Source organism: Fistularia commersonii, chromosome 20 (assembly GCF_037954325.1).
Source record: "Fistularia commersonii isolate RoL2024-O1a breed Wild chromosome 20, RoL_Fcom_v1.0, whole genome shotgun sequence".
Lineage (NCBI taxonomy): Eukaryota > Metazoa > Chordata > Actinopteri > Syngnathiformes > Fistulariidae > Fistularia > Fistularia commersonii.
In genome coordinates, this window is record NC_141303.1 from 2,462,487 (window position 1) to 2,480,797 (window position 18,311).

The following is an 18,311-nucleotide window of genomic DNA, read 5'->3' on the forward strand; positions in this document are numbered from 1 at the left end:
GTTTGTGTTTTCGCCGTCCTGTTCAGGGTGCGGAGGAGGCGGAAGACTTGGAAGAAGCTCTCATAGCGCAGTACACCTACGTCGGAGCCACCACCAACATCCACCCGTACCTGTCGGCCATGGTCAACTACGCGCAGCCCGTCAAATTCCAGAGTTTCGATTTGGCCGAAGGTGAGAGTTTCCGCTCACGCCGGCGTGTTAAATTTGGATGGTGGAAGGTGAAATGCGTGCTTTCCTCTCATTTTCTGCACGGCTTGTCTTCCAGAAAGGAACATCCACCACAACATGTCTTCTTTCAACGAGTCGGTCGGCCTGGGCTACCTGAAGACCAACGCCATAGAGTTCGTCAAGTATCCTTCCTGGTGTTCTCTGAAAGCGACGTGCGGACTTATTAGAGAGAGGAAATGTCAACGAAAAGCAAGCATCTTGTTGACATTCGTTTTGCAAACTGACATTATAAAGCAGGAGTTCATATTTTGTCTTTGCGAGCGTCTAAAACGTTTGGCACACATATTTTTCACTCAGGAGAATAAGTTGGACGCGATCGAGGTCACCTAAATAAGAGCCGAACGGGTCAGAGCTGATGTTTTGCAGCCATATCTGTTTCCGCCCGGCTGTCGGAAAAGAACGGCGGGCCTCGAGAGGTTAGCGCGGGTTCTATCACTTGGCCTGACACGCACATACTTTTTGCCTCTCCATCCAACGGGGACGGCTTGACCCGAGCTGTTCACGCTAAAAATAGTCCTGCAGCGCACGTCCAGGCGCGTGCGGCGGGACACACGTGCTCTCCGTCTTCGTTTTGCATTTTCCTGAGTATCGACGCAGCTACAACAAGCGTCAGATGAGCCGAATCTACCCCAAAGGGGGACGAGTGGATTCCAGTAATTACATGCCTCAGATCTTCTGGAACGCCGGCTGCCAGATGGTCTCGCTCAACTTCCAGACCCCAGGTACCGCAGCGGTTCACGCCCCGACCTTTGACCCCATGCCCCGCCATACAAGCGCCGCATATTTAGTATGCGTTTTAGGAGGGTAAACTATAATCTGCAGCCAAATCCCTGTCGGTTTGTTCGAACCGTTCGAGATCCGACAGATAGACGTGGAAAGAACCGCCGTTGCCGTGGCGATAACGCCGTCGAGGTACTTCGATTCACGGCTTCAGTAGATCTGTCCGCCTTCCGTCACGCTCATCAATACTCGTATCGTCGCCCAGTTATTTTTTTCAGGTTTTTCAGAATTGGCAGAGTTGATTTAGGCAACAAAAAAAAAAAGAAAATCTTTTGTCACAATTATTTTAAGAGGGTGGCGATATTGATATTTCATATTTTCATCTCAGTCTGAACACGAAAAAACATGAAGTTAAAAACATTTTCAAACTGTTCAAAATAATACAGCCTCTACCCTCAAACAATGAATTTTATATCTTTATTAACATGTGGGATGTGACAATCCTGGGGGATTAATGTTTTTTTTTTTTTTTTTTCTTTTGATTTCTTATCAGAAACTGTGCACTTTCATAAGTACGTGCACTGTTGTTACCCGCACTGGCAGCATATCACTAGTGATAAGATAGAAATCAAAACTGATATTACAAAAGTAAAGCCGGGCGACCCGAAAGCAAACAAAGCAAGCGGAGTTTGCAAAAACACCGACATAAAAAATTGCACACATTTGTTCAGGTGTGCACAACAACACACACACATGCATGTAGCCACACACACACACATACTTGGAGAGCAACGCCTGTTGGAAAGCAGCTGTTGCCCCATGGCCGGAGGCGACGGGGCGCGAGCATATGGCCTGTGCAGAGATGGACATGTGCAGGGCCGGAGGGGGGGGTTCCCACAAGAGCTCCTGCTCCCGGCCTCCGTGATGGAGAGATGTGATGAAGGAGAACGAGAGACGGATAAAAAATAATAAAAGAGGTTGTTTTGGAAAAGGTTTAAAGCCTCGTCGTTGTTTTTGTCTGGCTCTTTCAGATCTGGCCATGCAGCTGAACCAGGGAAAGTTTGAGTACAACGGCTCCTGCGGGTGAGAAGGAACACCTCCTCGCTCACGTTCTTAACTTATTCCGTCCGTCCCCTCTCTGGCCCTCTCAGAAGCTCATCAATTAAAGCTTGTCACATCTCATTAGTGGTTGCCAGCGGCGACCGTCGCCGCCGTCTGCCCGGAGAGCCCGTAAGTGCTTTGGAAAAGCCGGCTCGTCTTTGCGGGGCTCGGAGGCCGGCTGCAGTCATCCGTCTCGTCCTCCCTCAGGACAGAGGCTTTACCGCTAATGCTGGAAATCTCATTCGTGGGGGAGATCAGGGCTTTTGCCAGATATCCGTTATTACGAATATCACTGTGATAACCCACCTCCCTGACACGCACGCCAACACACAGCGTCTCTTCGAATCCTCCCGGGCTGGATCTTTGACAGATCCTGAGCAAGCGCTAACTGAAATGTATTATTGCAAATGGAACGCCGGTCACCTGATCTTATAGGCACGTTGCTGTTACAACATGTGCATTTTCTACATATTCATATACACTGCTCAAAAAAATAAAGGGAACACTTAAAAAACACATCCGAGATCTAAATGAATGAAATATTCTTATGTAATACTTTGCTCTTTACACAGTTGAATGTGCTGACGACAAAATCACACAAAAATGATCAATGGAAATGTATCAACCCATGGAGGTCTGGATTAGGAATCACACTGAAAATTAAAGTGTAAAAACAAACTCCAGGCTGATCCAACTTTGATGTAATGTCCTTAAAACAAGTCAAAATGAATCTGTGTTGCTTCCTGAGTGGACACTATGATTTCACAGAAGTGTGATTGACTTGGAGTTACATTGTGTTGCTCAAGTGTTCCCTCTATTTTTTTGAGCAGCATATATACATGTGTGTGTGTGTGTGTGTGTGTTAGGTATCTGCAAAAGCCCGATTTCATGCGACGGTCAGACCGGATGTTTGACCCGTTTTCAGAAACCCCAGTGGACGGCGTCATCGCTGCGACGTGCAGCGTGCAGGTCAGAAAGCGTATCCGTCTCAAAACACGGACAAGTATTAAGAATTAATTCCTGTTTGTAGGAATTCGCTTTTCACAGAATTGATTGTCTGAAGTCCCTTCACTTTTTAAGGACCCCAAATGAATTTTAGTAAGCAGTAATAGTTAATGTTCTCCATTTTAGCCTCTGTGACAGTCTCAGTATTTGCTCATTTAGAAACCGTTTATTCCGCAATATTCGCAAATTTTATTTACCGCGCCTTGTTAAATGCGGCGCTGTAGACGCACAGGAAGAAGCAGAGGAAAAAAATGCAATAAAAGTCGGTCAAGAATCTAAATATTGTAATGCCAGCAGCTTATTTTTCCAGATCCTTTCCAGAATTTTAGTGGTTAAAAGGAGAAACAAATGCTTGACGTTGCCTCTTACCTCCTATGTAAAGAGCTCATTTTCTAGGTTCATCTCATGTCTTCGCAGAATTTTCCCCAAAACCGCATTCATCCCAAAATACAACGGCACTCTGGTTAAAAAAAAAAAAATCAGTAATGAGATGTGTTTTTCTGAATAATCCCCCTTCCCGCGTCCCTCCAGGTGTTCTCGGGTCAGTTCCTGTCCGACAAGAAGATCGGCACGTACGTTGAAGTGGACATGTACGGCCTCCCCACGGACACCATCCGCAAGGAGTTCCGCACACGCATGGTGATGAACAACGGGCTGAACCCCGCTTACAACGAGGAACCCTTCGTCTTCAGGAAGGTAATGACACGGGTGTGTGTGTGTGTGTGTGTGTGTGTGTGGAGGGAAGGAAAAGAAGTGCTAAAGGAAACAAGAAGTGTAACAAGAAACAAGGCTCTGGAAAATAAATACGACATCATTTGATGGAAAATACTGGAAAATATGAGAAACATGTTGGTAAATGTTGTAAAAATGATGGCGTTTCCTGAAAGAGTAACTCTTGATGAGGATCCTGTTCGCCTAAAGACGTTACTGATAGTTTCTGGACATCTCTTATTTTACTGTTTTATTTGAAATATTTATCTCTTTAAAATGGAAACATATAAGCAATTGTATTTTTAAAAACACTTCCATAACCAATCATGCAATATTATTCCTTGGGATTTGAGCAAGAAATGACCTGTAATTTCTTAGAAATAACAATAGAGGTTTTTTTAAATGTTTGCAAAAAAAAAAAAATAGAAATATGCTGGATCAGCAAGAAATAACTCCACAAGTAAATCGGCATGAAATTCAATGTCTTTGCAAATCTGCAAGACATTATCTTAAAATAATCAGCTGGAAAATAAAAATAAATTAGAAAATGTTTTTAAAATGATCAGAAAATTTCAATTTCAAGAACCACTGACACAAAAAAAAAAAAAAAAAAATACACGAAAAATAAGCGAGTGAACGATGAGCGGCTCTTTTGTGCAACCAGATGGCGGTCAGTAGCGGAATCAGCACTGAACCCCGTAAGAGACATAAACAATCGCTACGGTCAGACTTGCCGGACTGTTCCGGAAGGGAAGATCCGGCAAAGCGAGAGGAAGAATGGCTGAACAGACGGGGTCTAGAGGGCGGAGAGGGAGGGAGGTGTGTAATAGTGCTGCTCTCAGCAGAATGAGAAGTCTCTCAGCCATGACTGTGACTCCGACTCCCGAACACACACCATCAATCACAGCTTCCCGCAGTGGTGCTCACACACACACACACACACACACACACACACACACACACACAGTCCTATCAAAGAGGGGCATCACAAGTAAAGCTGCTGGCGAGATTCCTTTATCACATCAACACACACACACACCTCGGCATACACAGACATGTATGCCCCCAAATAACACACCTTTCGTATCTACGCCAATGTCAAAATGACTCAGTGTGAACTACCACTTTCACACACACACACACACACACGATGTGCGCCTCCACCTATTCATCTCCAGTGAGTATTCTGCCTCCTTATCTCTTTACCTTCCTCTTCGTCGAGGCATAAATCATCCTCCTCTCTTGGTTCACTTATCTCCAACCGCAAGGCCAGTTAAGGCTCTTGCTCCCTCTCTTGCTTTTTTTTTTTTTTTTTGCCTCTCCAAGGGGACGTACACATAAATTCATTCAAGGGGCATTAACACACACACACACACACACACACACACACTGATATTCCGCAGTCCCTAGTTGCATACTCACTGTGGAGATGGCCTTGTCAGTAGTTAGATATGCGGTATGTTGCTCCGCTATCGTGCCGCTTCCCCTCCCCGTTCCGTCCCCAGATAGCGTCCCCTGCAGTTTAATTTTTGACCTTCCTCTTTATTGACGCTGCGTTCGGTTCGGCTTTAACAAGGCCGCAGCCACACTTTGGAACAATTTGTCATTTTCACCCCTTTTTTTTTTTTTGTCTTTCTCCACATCTTCCACGGGAGTGACGCTCTCCTTCTAATTGTGGCTTTTTTGCTTCGCCGTTCGTCCTCACACTGAGTGCGCGTCCTTCGGTCCTGCCGCTTTTTCAGACATTTTCAGACATCTCGTGTTTCTAATCACCCCTCCCTCCCAGGTGATCCTCCCGGACCTGGCGGTTCTGCGCATCGCCGTCTATGACGACAACAACAAGCTGATTGGCCAGCGGATCCTGCCTCTGGACGGCCTGCAGGCCGGCTACCGTCACATTTCGCTGAGGAACGAGGGCAACAAGCCCCTCTCGCTGCCCACCATCTTCTGCCAAATCATCCTCAAGACTTACGTACCCGACGGTTTCGGAGGTGAGGGGAAAACAGAAGCGTACGCTCTCAAAAAAAAGAAAATTTTACGGCGCTCCATTTGTTCCCAGCTGGTATAAAAAGTGATGTGTTCAGCCTTTAGGGAGAGGAGGGAAGAAAATCACGCCGACTCCTTCTCCTTCTCGCCCTTCGCCTCGGGTCGGTTTGAACATCCAAAGTAATGATTTGGTGCAAATGGTGATGACAGTGAGTCTGCTGTCACAGAGCGCTTTAAACAGGCAGTGGAATATAAATGAGGACGTTCGGCGGCGTTATTAAATAAAGCCAAGGGGCTCCTGACGAAAAGCCGTGATTGCGGCCGTTAGCCGCCTTGGCGATGATGGCCTCATCTCTGCCGCACCAACACGGTCTGATGTCGCGACTCGAGTCGAAAAACACAAGCTCTCAGTCACAAAAAAGGTTATTTTAATTCATTTTTTTAGAAGTTTTATTCTTTTTTAAAAAAAAAAAAAAAAAGACTCGCACAGTCGGTTTGTTATTTGTTGTGTTTGGTAAGGGAGGATGATTTTATTCAAGCCACAGACGTCATTCTTCTCTCAGAGGAAACGGTTTTACAGAGCGACCGTCCGAAAGACCCGTCTAATAATAATTTATCCTTTATTAATACCTCGTGGGGGGAATTAATTCTCTGCGATGAACCCATCACGGATGAACCGCGAGCGGTCCGTCGGCGCCGGGGGAGCACTTGCTGCTCAACAACACTTAGAGGAACGTTCGCCCTAAAAACCAACCGCATATCAATGAAACCTTCACAAAAACGCACTCAGTGAATCCAATTGCGTGTCGCAGCGATTGTGGACGCCTTATCGGATCCGAAGAAATTCCTGACCATCGCGGAGAAGAGAGCTGACCAGATGAAGGCCCTCGGGATCGATACGGTAGGGCGCCGCCCGCTGTGCGCCGAGGCCAGGCTCTCGGCGAGCGCTACATCCTTCTGTTTGTGTCGGTAGAACGACATCGCCGACGTTCCCAGCGGAAGCTCCAAGAACGACAAGAAGGGAAAGGGCAAAGGAGACACGGTGAAGGCCAGCGTGACGCCCCAGTCCAGCTCCGACATGGGCCAGACCTCCAACTCCGCCCAGAATAACACGGCAGAAACAAAGAAAGGTGCGTGCTGACCCGCTTTCGGCGGCGTCAAATATGAAAAAAAAAGGCGGATTTTGACTTGTCGCGTCTGCCCTTTCAGATTCTGCGTTGGTGCCCAACGTCAGCATCGATGACTTAAAACAAATGAAGGTGGGTAACCGATGTCTTTTTTTTTTTTTTTTTTTTTCTCCTAGGAAGTGTGGAAATATTATTAACGCAGCATTTATGCAGCAAAAATTGTGCTTGTGTCACAAATCACAGAAAAATGACATTGTATTATAACAACTAAAGGCTTACAGGGAACAAAAGTGACCTGCAAACCAGCGAGAAATCTGAGAAAAAATTACATTTAATCATTTATGATCGAGGGGCACATTCCTGTAAATATTTCAGACAAAAGGCTTTTGTTATTTTCAAACAATTTACCAAGTTTTATGTTTTTATGATCCCTTTTCTCTATAGCTCAAACTATGCATTAGTTATTTTACAGATTATTTCAACATGTGATTAGTGAAAAAGTAATATATATTATTGACACTTTAAATAGCAGTAATTAAATAAGTGACGATGACACAACATTTGACCCAGGCTCATTTGAAAATCACAGTTACTATAGCAACTGATAACTTTTATTTTCCTCCGAAACCACAAAGTTCAGAAGCTATATTTCATCCTCATCCGATCAGAAAACTCCCCGCTGTTTCACGGCCATTCGAAAGTGGCCTCTCAGCCATGAACGGTGCAAAATAATCCCCCGTGTCTCTCTTTCCCTCTGCAGACGTACCTTAAATTGATAAAAAAGCAACAGAAGGAGGTCAACGCTTTAAAGAAGAAACACTCCAAGGTGGGTGATTGTGTTTGTCGGTTAGTCCTTGAAGCTCAGAGCGACAGAAATAGACCTTTCATCTTCCACTCGTCCCTTTTTGTCGCTGTTTTTTCCCTGCGCACAAACACAAAACAGCCATCAATGCGCTGTAAGACATTAGACTCGCTAAGATCGACCGCAGCTCTGCAAAGAGAAAGCGGTGTTTCCACTAAACAAGGCGACCCCGGAAGAGAGAATATGTTTTTTATTTAGCAAACGCATCATTTAGACCAGACTTGAGGTGGTCCCGGCCCGGCCCGGCCCGCGTGAGGTCAAACACAACATAAACCAAAAATAACATTTATTCTCTTAATGTTATTCAAGTGTGTTGCTTCAATTTTGAAATGAGTCATTTTTTTGTTTTTGTTTTTTTTCCGTTATGACGCACGCATGTACATCAATGATTGATGCAAGCCAGTTAAACCCCTTGAAATATTAGCTATTCTAAAAAATAGTTGATGCCGAACGCTGCGTCTTCATCGAGACATGGACGGCTAAATGTTTATTTACAGAAGCCAAAGGTAAAGCGGTGGGGAAGGATTTTAATTTGAATCGTCTCTACGTCACCAAACATGATGGAGGATGCAAATACTTGTCTGATGAAGATAGTCCGATATTTTGCTCTTAAAACCAACAAGGGTATTTTTATAAAGCGTTGCAAACCAAGAAATGCAGCTTTCAAGGCAACTTCCGCCGTATTCCACAAAATCGTCAGAAAAAGTAAGCCGTTTTCGGACAGACAGTTTAGTCAATAGCGTTTGTTGAACTCTGCGGCAGTAATATGCTATCCGAGAACACTAACAGAAAGCGCTTTTTGCATAAAATTGATCAATTTCATATCTTTAGCATACTGATAAACACCTTTTTAGTGTTTGTAAAGGTCAACACGTTGGACCATTTTTTATAATGATGGAAAACAAGAAGAATAAATTTTCATTTCTCTTCTTGTTCCCTGTCAGTTAAGCAGTTCAGATTCCCCTCTGAAAGGTGTCGGTCACGTTGCCGAATGTAGAAATAAGATGATAAAATGATAAAATGTTTGTTGTCCTATAAAGAAAAACAACTTCATTGAACATTTTGTAGAAATTCCTATAATTACAATTCAATTAAGTTACACAATTACACTTGCAGTCACTCAAATCAAATTCACTCAAAGCAAATTCATTGTAGTTGTAAAATTACTTGGCGAATAAAGCAATTCTGATTCTGATAAAAAAAGAAAAAAATTACAAAATACATTTGGGATTATAAAAAAAAGTCCCAGAGAGGGACAAAAAGGCTCAAGATTTAAAGATTTAAAGCTGTTAATTAAACTGTCACATTTATCATGTTTTTTTTCCACAAACAAACACACACATACAGGACTGTCTCAGAAAATTAGAATATTGTAAAAAAGTTCTTTATCTGTAATGCAATTAAAAAACCAAAAGTTACTTTTTTCGTAATATTCTGATATTTTGAGATAGGATTTTTGAGTTTTCTTAAGATGTAAGCCATAATCAGCAATATAAAAAATAATTAAAGGCTTGCAATATTTCAGTTAATTTGGATTAATCCAGAATGTATAACATTTTTGTTTTTGCAATTGCATTACAGAAGATAAAGAACTTTATCACAATATTCTAATTTTCTGAGACAGTCCTGCATATATACATATATATATATATATATATATGTATGTGTGTGTATGTATATATTTATAAATATATATCAATGGATATATACGTATGTATTTATATGTGCATGTGTGTGTATATACATGTATGTATGCATATATATATACATGTATGCATGTGTATATATTTGTTGTTGCTGCCGCGAGTGTCTGTTTATTCGTGGCTGTCTTGCTGTCTTCTGTCTCTATATTTATATTTATTTTACTTTATTTTTTGATATATATATATATATATGTATATATATATATATGTCGTCTGTCACACCAACTACCTTCATATCCTATATGTATGTTTACATATATATATATATGTATATATACGTATATATATAATTTCATTGTGCTGCTTGTGTGTCCCCTCCTGCAGGTGGGTTATAAGCTTTTATTCATCACTATTCAGTTTTATATTCAACTGAGTTATTTATTTTCCTTCGCTTTCTGTGTTGGAGTGTGTGTGTGTGTGTGTCTGGGAGAAAGATGCCAATCCCTCAGCAGATCAGAAACTATTGGCAGGACGACGATCACATTTCAAATTTAATTTTTAAGAGGATCTGTCCGACGTTCCTGTAAAGAATAATCTCTGGACTGAGAGTTGAAAGAATTCTGTGGCGCGGCGGCGCATCAGCCGCCGAACATCGTCGATCAGCACGTGCCACATGAGTTTTAAATCCTTAAATCCAAACCTATCTGTCATTTCCCCTTTCCTGGATGTGACGCGCCGTGAGTTTTACCCGCTCGCCACCAACGCCGCTCCGAGATTAGCTGACGTGGAAATGATGGGGATTTGGACCCGACGTGATGCGCAAACACGCCGGTGAAAAAGGAGCCGGTGTCAGACAAAGAGTAGGAATGTACATGTGAGGGTTTTTATTGGACACCGAAAACTTCACATCAAGTGTTTTCTTATTTTCCACAAATACAGATACCGCTGAATAATGACATGAAATGAGAACAACTTTATTTATCCCGAAGGAAATTGTTGTGCCAGAGTTTCAAGCGAAAACATAACAGTAATAGATAATAGTAGGAAGGAGGGAGAATAAGAAATACAATGAAATATAAATTGTCAAGATTAAGGCTATCAAGTGTTTTAAGGTGCTAAGTACAAAGATTTGAAGATTCCCTGCGGCTGAGGGAAGAGGAATTAAAAAATAGCACCCCATTTTATTTTTCTTGACGTGGAAATGCAAGAACAATCCCCAATAAATACATCATATCTGTTGGAATTATTTTATATTTTATTTATATTTATTCATTTATATTTATTCCCTTTTTAATTCACGACACATCATATCCTTCCTTATATCATGTCTGTTTTCCACGCTTACGTCAATTGCATTGTAATTGCCATTAATAATTAATTCGAGCTGCAGCCTCATCCAAGTTGTCCGATGTTTCCCTTTTTTGTTATCATTTGAAAAACAGTTAAAAATCACATGGATTAGCACTTTCTATCTCAAAGCGTTGTTATTATTATTTTTTTTTTTTTTTTATGTTTGATTTTCAGCTTTAAATCCTCCACGGTTCACATGCCCGTCTGACCTCTCGTGCTCCTCCTTTGTGTTTTGAAAAGGATCAGAACGTGATGCAGAAAGCCCACTGCACTCAGGTGGACAAGATGGTGTCTCTTCACGACAAGGAGAAGACCACCGTGGAGAAGCTGCTCGAGAAGGCCATCAAGAAACGAGGGTAAATATGGATGAAAGTTTTTATTCCTGTATTAAAAATTTCAATGTCAAGGTCACAAACTGGTCATAAAAGTAGCATTAGGATGGTGATGATTTTTACTTTTACATTTTACAAAAATCCTTAAACATGTATTCCTCCTTTCTGGATTTGAAAGATAAGTATCAAACAAATGAATAAAAAAACTTTTTGAATTTTGCCGTTTCATTCAAGTTTGCTCATAAACGTGCTATTATTCAAAATTTTATGTATTTATAGAACTCTATAACCAAATAGTAAATTGACCGAATGCACAAAGTTCTTTTTAGGACTTTTTCAACTGTAATATGTAAATAAATGCCTACAGCAGAGGTCTCAATTGCAGCCCTAGGATGAATATTTTGTGGCCCCGTGCATGAAATCAAATCTTTGTTGTAATCCGGACCGCGCGTTTTTCTCACATGCATCTGGGGGTTTTATACCGTGGGTTTAAAAAAAAAAAACATTCAAGGAAAAAATTAAAAAGTAACCTTGCGATGTATTTTTTGTGTTCAACATTTGAAAACAAAATGATTTTTTTGATGAAAAAAACGCCTAGTGACATTGTTAAAATGATCTTATTTCTATAAAAAACACAAAAACGGTAGCAAAAAAAGGGGCAACATTAAAAAGATTGTAAACGTTATACTAACGTTATGCTAACAAGCAAATTTCTTATAAATTCTAGTGGCAAATTTTCCCTCAGTGATAAGATTTTCTCTTTTAACTCAACACATCTTATAGGGTGTAATTTCATCCATTCTTTTTCAGTATCCATTTTTAATATTAATTCGTGCTGTATTTTTTTAGAGGAACAGTTCATTACATATAAAGATCTTTATAATTTACCTGTTTACTTCCTTCACACTGAAATAAAGGAAAAATTTGGACTTAGTTTTACTTCGAGGTAATGATTTTATTGGTCAGGACCCCTTGGCATCAAATTAGGGTGTATGTGGCCCCTGGACCAAAATGAGTTTGACATCCCTGACCTGCAGGATAATAATGATATATTTTATTATACAGACTTTATTTGCTGTTAACGTATGTTTTGTTTTGTTTTTTTTTTTCAAACAGGGAAAACAACTGCCAGGAGCTGAAGAAGGAAACGGAGGACAAGATCCAAACACTCATCGCCGATCACAAAGCCAGAGTAAGATTCCTCCGGCGTCCTCATCTCCTCCACAGGCACACAATTTCCTCATTTGTGGACTGATTGTGGCGTGTGTGTGTGTGTGTGTGTGTGTGTGTGTGTGTGTGTGTGTGTGTGTGTGTGTATAGGTAAAGGACATCACGGCGCAGCACACTAAAGAGTGGTCGGAGCTGATCAGCAGTCACAGCAGCGAGGAGCAGGAGATGAAGGACAGCCACGTCACACAGCAGTGCGAACACCTGAAGAAACTTCTGGCTACCGTTCAGGAGCAGCAGACTCTGCAGCTCAAACTCATACATGAACGGTAGGAGACACACACACACACACACACACACACACACACACACACACACACATACATACATACACTCGCATTAGATGCATGTGCACCTTTTTTTTTTTCAAATATCATAGAATCCACTTTCTTTGTTTATAATCACATGTTAGCATAGCAATGCTAATGCTTTCAGATGCATCTGGATCATTTGACTTTGTGACCCTAATCTAGCCTCCAAATATGTGATATTGTATATATTGTGATATGGAAATGAACGGCCTCCGGTTTCAAGAAATTTGTTGTACATGAGTAAAAGTGCTCGGGCCTGAGGTGCATCCACTCCGATTTGACGGCGCTTGTCTCGCACAAACATGTCATTGTTTCCAGACAAAGCAAAGAGATGCGAGCGAATCAGGCCAAGATGTCCATGGAAAACAGCAAAGCCATCAGCCAGGACAAATCCATCAAGAACAAGGCAGAGAGAGAGAGGTGGGTCACACACACACACACACACATGTATTTGCCTACATGCTGTCAGCAGCTTGTATCATCGTACTTTCAACCTGGAGAGTCTTAAACGGAGTTATTGGTGACACGAGTTGTACTTTTTTTGAAGTAGCCTATCCTCTTCAATGGCAGTAAGCTAGATGTTTGCTGCTAAATAATACACAAACGGTATAGAAACAGTGAGGTGCAGTCAGGGGAGGCAGCAGAGGCCGTGCCTCACTTGCTAATCTTGGAAAGAAAAAATGTAATATGAAAAAGAAATGTAATGGTTATATTTATCTGTGATTTGCACCTTAAGATATTTTTCATTTAACTTCACCAGCTTTAGATTGTTTTTGAATGAAAATCGCTGGATTTTCACATTTCCTGTTCAAATACTGGGGGGAGACGTGAGGTGAGGTGAGGCTGAGACTGTTGAGCCTCAACGTAGATTGAGTAAGGACGGCTGACTGCTAGCATCCTTAGCACTAACACCGTATTGCTGTCTCTCTGTAAATGTTTATACACTTTTGCTATATGAACTACATTTCCATTGTACGGTGTTTTTTGTCAAAAACTGTATGTGTGTTACTTGTTTCTTGTGCTGAGTGAACATAAAGTGGCTGCGAAGAGCCGCAAAGTGAGGCACGCAGTCCTCCTGCCTCATGGTAGGGGGCGCTTGTGATTCCAGGGATTCTCGATATGAGATTGTAAACATCACCTGTTAAGTGCTGCCAATCAAATGGTGAAGAAGCTACTCTGTGGGGTTCGTATGATTGTAAATCTGATTGTGATGAAGTCACATGAACCTCGCCGTACGTCATCGTATAGAAACGTGCTATAGTGCTACAGCTAACGTGCTAAGCTCCGTTCAGGGATACGATGCCGAAGCGAATATTGCAAAGAAGGTAAATGATTTGAGGATGTGCCTCGTTACCTAGCAACAGTGAGAGCCTGACGGACGTTTGCTGAAAATTAGGCTCTTAGTTCATTCCGTCTAAAAATCACACGCGGCGCTAATCGTTAAGTAGCCTGTCGTCGTCGTCCCGCTGTGACGCCGGGATGGAGACACTGACACACCCCTACGCTTGTGTTCTGCCAGGAGAGTGCGAGAGTTAAACAGCAGCAACACCAAGAAGTTCCTGGACGAGAGGAAGAGGGTGGGTTGGTCGACAAAATATTGCTTCCAATGTATTGATCAGATCCTCCATATGGACGGAATGATACAGTGTTTATGCAGTGTGAGACAAATACTTGATGGATCAGGATTGTACATGAAATGCATATCTGGGATTGAGATTAATAATCATGGTTATTGCAAGATTTTTTTATAATAATAATAATTGTTTTATAATAAGTTAAATTCATATTTATTAAATTCGTATTTAATGTATAATAATGAATGCACAGATCCCCTCCCCTTTTTTACTAATACAACTGAGCCATTTTGCAGAAAAATGTAATCAGAGGAGCTTAAATAGAAAATTACTAATCAACTGTCAGTGTGGTTTTATAATGTATCAGTAAAGCAGGACAGCAGATCGAATCAATCGATCGATATTTGTCGGATACATTTGTCAAATGATAATGATGTGCGGCGCGGCCCCTGCAGCTGGCCATGAAGCACCAGAAGGAGATGGAGCAGCTGGAGAAGAACCAAAGAGAGCAGCTGGAGAAACTGGAGAAGTTCAACGAGCAGGTAGGATTCGGGCTGAGGCTTCGCCGCCGGAGAAGCAGGGTTTCTGTCGGGGCGGTGAAATGTGGAGGGTCGTATTAATGCTCAGATTGGACGGCTGTTTCTTTATTTTTTCTTTGGAGGAATTATTTGATAATTTCTAGATATATTTTGGCTGAAATTTGGCAATATCTGGCCAATTTTCTTTTTTTTTCTTCTTGTAATTGATCACAGATTGTGATGTGAATGTAATTCTGGTTATCTGGTCATTTATTTTTATTTTTTTTAATTAGAATATTGATTTTTAAATTCCCCCACCAACAACTGACTTTGCTGATGGACCCCAATAAAAAACAAAAAACGCCAAGATAATTCACCGGACACTGATGCGTGTCTGGTGCAAAATAAATGGATTAAAATGTTCCATGATGAAGAACATCCACTGCGATTATCGGTATATTATAATAAAATAAAATAAATGTTTTTGCCTCCCTAGTTGGAGACGACAGTTTAAATTTTAAATTACTTTTTATTTTAGTTTTGAATAAAAGCGGCAGATAAATTGTGTCCAATATGAGTTTTCCCTCACATTTTAATGTTTTTTTTTTTTTCAAATCCCAGAGTGCTATTTTTCTTGATTATTGGACTCGGAGTTGTCACGCCTCCATCTCTGTGTTTTACTTTGACATCTGTCTGAGTCTGTGCATGTCTAACATGTATATGCACATTATTCATTTTGTTTTGTTTTTTTTTATATGATTTGCTTCTCCTGGCGCAGCTTTTGAAATCACACCATGCAAACAAACAGGTTCCAGGTAGGAAACTCCATCTCACTGTGTTTCTGCTGCCTCACTCTCCTCCCTCCATCTCTTTGTTCTCCTCCACCTCGGTTTCCTCCCGAGCCTCTTCGTATCCTCCACGTGGGTCCGACGTCGCAAACGCCGGCTGCGTCGAACGCTCTCCGATTAGATCACTTCGGAAAGCGTGAGAATCCGAAATAGGAACGCGATTCGTTTTCCGTTGTTCCGTCGCCGTGAGTCACGTATAGTTTGTTGTGACTCACCGGCTATTACCGAAAGGAGAAAATCATCCTGCGCCGCCTCCACTGGCGCCCCTGGAGGCGGCCTGTGGGTTTCGGGGTCCCCCCCCCCCCCGAACCCCCTCCTCGTCCGCACGTCGTCGCGAACCTTCTGAAAGCAGAAGAGCGCCGGCGCTGTCGCTCTCCCAACGTGCTCGGCTGGAATCCTCCACCCTCGCCGCTTTGCATAAACCCTCGCCGACGACGGGCGTCTCCGTCTGAACGAGCGACTTTTCGCTAACGTTTCAGGTTACCATGGCAACTGAGATCACCACACGTTCCGTCTCTCTCTCTCTCTCTCACACACACACACACACACAAAATCCCCCAGGAATGACTAAGCAGTGGATTTACTAAAACTGCATTTTCATCAGGTTGAGTATTTAGAGGGCGTGCACGCCGTGCACCGCCACGTACATACAAACTGTGGTGATTTGATGCAGAAGTGAGGGCCTTTAGCGTGTCGCTACCATGACGACCTGTTTGTGTCTCACGTCCGTCCGTCCGTCCGTCCGTCCGTCCGTCCCTCCCGTGTCTCGTCATCGAACTAAACCAGCTGCTTGTTTTGCACAGCCTGCTTTCAGCCGCCTCACCGGCGTCTGTGTTTGTGTGTGTGTGTGTGTGTCGAAAAAGGCCAAGGACATGCAGCAGATGGCGAAACTGGAGGAGGAGATGGACCGCAGACCTGCAACGCTGGTGTGAGCGACTGAGAGCCGCGGCGCCGACACACACACGGAAACACACATATGCAGGTGCAGAAACACCAACATCCACCCACCCCAACCCCAAACCCCGCGACTAAACCCTGAGTGATGAACACTCGTGCAAACACACAAAGTAGCCCCGCCCACTTTTGAGTTTCGCATTAGTCTGCACACACACACACACACACACACGCTCGCCACTTGTATCCGACTGAGCCTCCGGTGCTTATTACTGTTTGACAGGGTTTAACCACTCTTCCCGGGGAAAACGCTCCTGCGATACAAAGAGGGCAGAGTTTGATGTATCCCCACATCCTGCTGAGTCCACACACACACACACACACACACACACACACACACATGCACGCACACATAGTAGATATCAGTTCCTTCTTACGCGCGTTTGGTTATTCAAAACAATACGACACAAAGGGTACCTGATGCGCAGGACGGCCGGGCGTCGGCGTGGCTGCGGGGAGAAGATTTTCTGTCAAACCTGAAGTCCTTTCAGCACAAAGGAGTAAAGTTTGTGAACACACTGAACACGCCGCACATTCCCGTCTCGAGCACTTTGTATGTGACTGGCCTTCAGTACTTTGTGGAACATGTAGCAGTGCACTACTGTAGGTTTTTTTTTTTTTCTGTATTTCAGTAAGAATGTATTTCTCGAGGAATATTCACTGTACGGAGGAGCGGCCCACCCGCCGTCACGTGACCCCGCTCGCCACGCAAAGATGCGCTTCTGACGTTTTCGCCATCGGAAAGTGTTTCGTGTCTTTTCCGGAGACGCGAGGATGCCGGGAAGAGACGGACGCTCGTGTCCGTGGGTCGACGGGAGTTTTGGAGATGAGATCCTTTTCCGCTGTTTCCATTCGAGTCGGAGCTGCAAACCAGCGCCATGTTCAGAAATTATAACTCAAATAAATGTGTATTAAATTAGAATACTAAATAAATTAAATAAATAAAAAATAAATTAAAATCTACTTTTAGTCAAAGAAAGGTCTTAAAGTTTAGTCTTTTTTTTTTTCCTGCAGATTTTTTTAAAGAATTTTTCCATGATTTTTGGAAAAAAAAATGATCAAAAGCAGCAGGAAAACAATATTCGAAATTGGTAAACAGTGAAAAAAAAATGCTAAATAAGGAATGCAAGAAGAATTTTCCCGTTTATTTTGGAAAAAAAGAAATCAAAAGCGACAGGAAAAAATATCCAAAATTAGTAAACAATAAAAAAAATTGCTAAATAAGGAATGTAACAAGAATTTTTCCATTAATTTTGGAAATAAGGGATCAAACACAGCACGATATAAATCTTCAAAATTAGAAAACAAACATAAAAAATGCTAAATAAGAAATGTAAGAAGAATGTTTCCATGATTTTGGAAAAAAAGTGATCAAAAGCAGCGGGAAAAAAATCTTCAATATTAGAAAACAAGAAAAAAAATGCTAAATAAGAAATTTAAGAAGAATGTTTAGATGATTTGGGGAAAAAAAATGATCAAAAGCAGCAAGAAAAATTTGAAAAAAAAGATAACCAAGAAAAACATTTATCTTTTTTTATCGATCCATGTCTGGGTATGAATCAATAAAATTATGAAGTATCTATCATAGATTTCACAGCCCTACTTGAGGTTTGGAAAGTTTTTAAATTGTCTTTTGCTTGATGTTTAAAACAGCAAAACTCCTTCAAGCCCCTTTTAAAGCTGAATATTGTTGCACAGCGAGAAAACACAATAAAAGTCTGCGGTGACTTCCAATATCCTGACGCACAGACGAGACATTGGCAGCTTATTCAGGACAAATACAGATAAATAAGTAACAGTGAATAAATAATATC

At 42.0% G+C, this 18,311-nt stretch overlaps 1 protein-coding gene across 5 annotated transcripts in view; it reads left to right on the plus strand.

The window, feature by feature from the left end:
• Window positions 1–16,618, plus strand: part of plcb4b (phospholipase C, beta 4b) — an 81,584-nt gene extending 64,966 nt beyond the window's left edge. For 3 of the 5 annotated variants that reach the window (XM_086166989.1, XM_086166991.1, XM_086166992.1), the window contains 18 exons: window positions 27–171; window positions 266–350; window positions 826–950; window positions 1,980–2,031; window positions 2,916–3,018; window positions 3,586–3,750; window positions 5,552–5,756; window positions 6,564–6,652; window positions 6,725–6,881; window positions 6,961–7,010; window positions 7,639–7,704; window positions 10,974–11,089; window positions 12,182–12,257; window positions 12,386–12,561; window positions 12,922–13,023; window positions 14,123–14,180; window positions 14,633–14,719; window positions 15,474–15,771. In XM_086166989.1, coding sequence (XP_086023115.1) covers window positions 27–171; window positions 266–350; window positions 826–950; window positions 1,980–2,031; window positions 2,916–3,018; window positions 3,586–3,750; window positions 5,552–5,756; window positions 6,564–6,652; window positions 6,725–6,881; window positions 6,961–7,010; window positions 7,639–7,704; window positions 10,974–11,089; window positions 12,182–12,257; window positions 12,386–12,561; window positions 12,922–13,023; window positions 14,123–14,180; window positions 14,633–14,719; window positions 15,474–15,683 — 2,067 coding nt within the window. In that variant the 3' untranslated portion in view covers window positions 15,684–15,771. Of the gene's footprint in view, window positions 1–26; window positions 172–265; window positions 351–825; window positions 951–1,979; window positions 2,032–2,915; window positions 3,019–3,585; window positions 3,751–5,551; window positions 5,757–6,563; window positions 6,653–6,724; window positions 6,882–6,960; window positions 7,011–7,638; window positions 7,705–10,973; window positions 11,090–12,181; window positions 12,258–12,385; window positions 12,562–12,921; window positions 13,024–14,122; window positions 14,181–14,632; window positions 14,720–15,473; window positions 15,772–16,406 lie in introns of those variants that run through there. The other 2 variants (XM_086166993.1, XM_086166994.1) reach the window with 2 other exon arrangements.
• The last annotated feature ends 1,693 nt before the right edge of the window (window positions 16,619–18,311 follow it).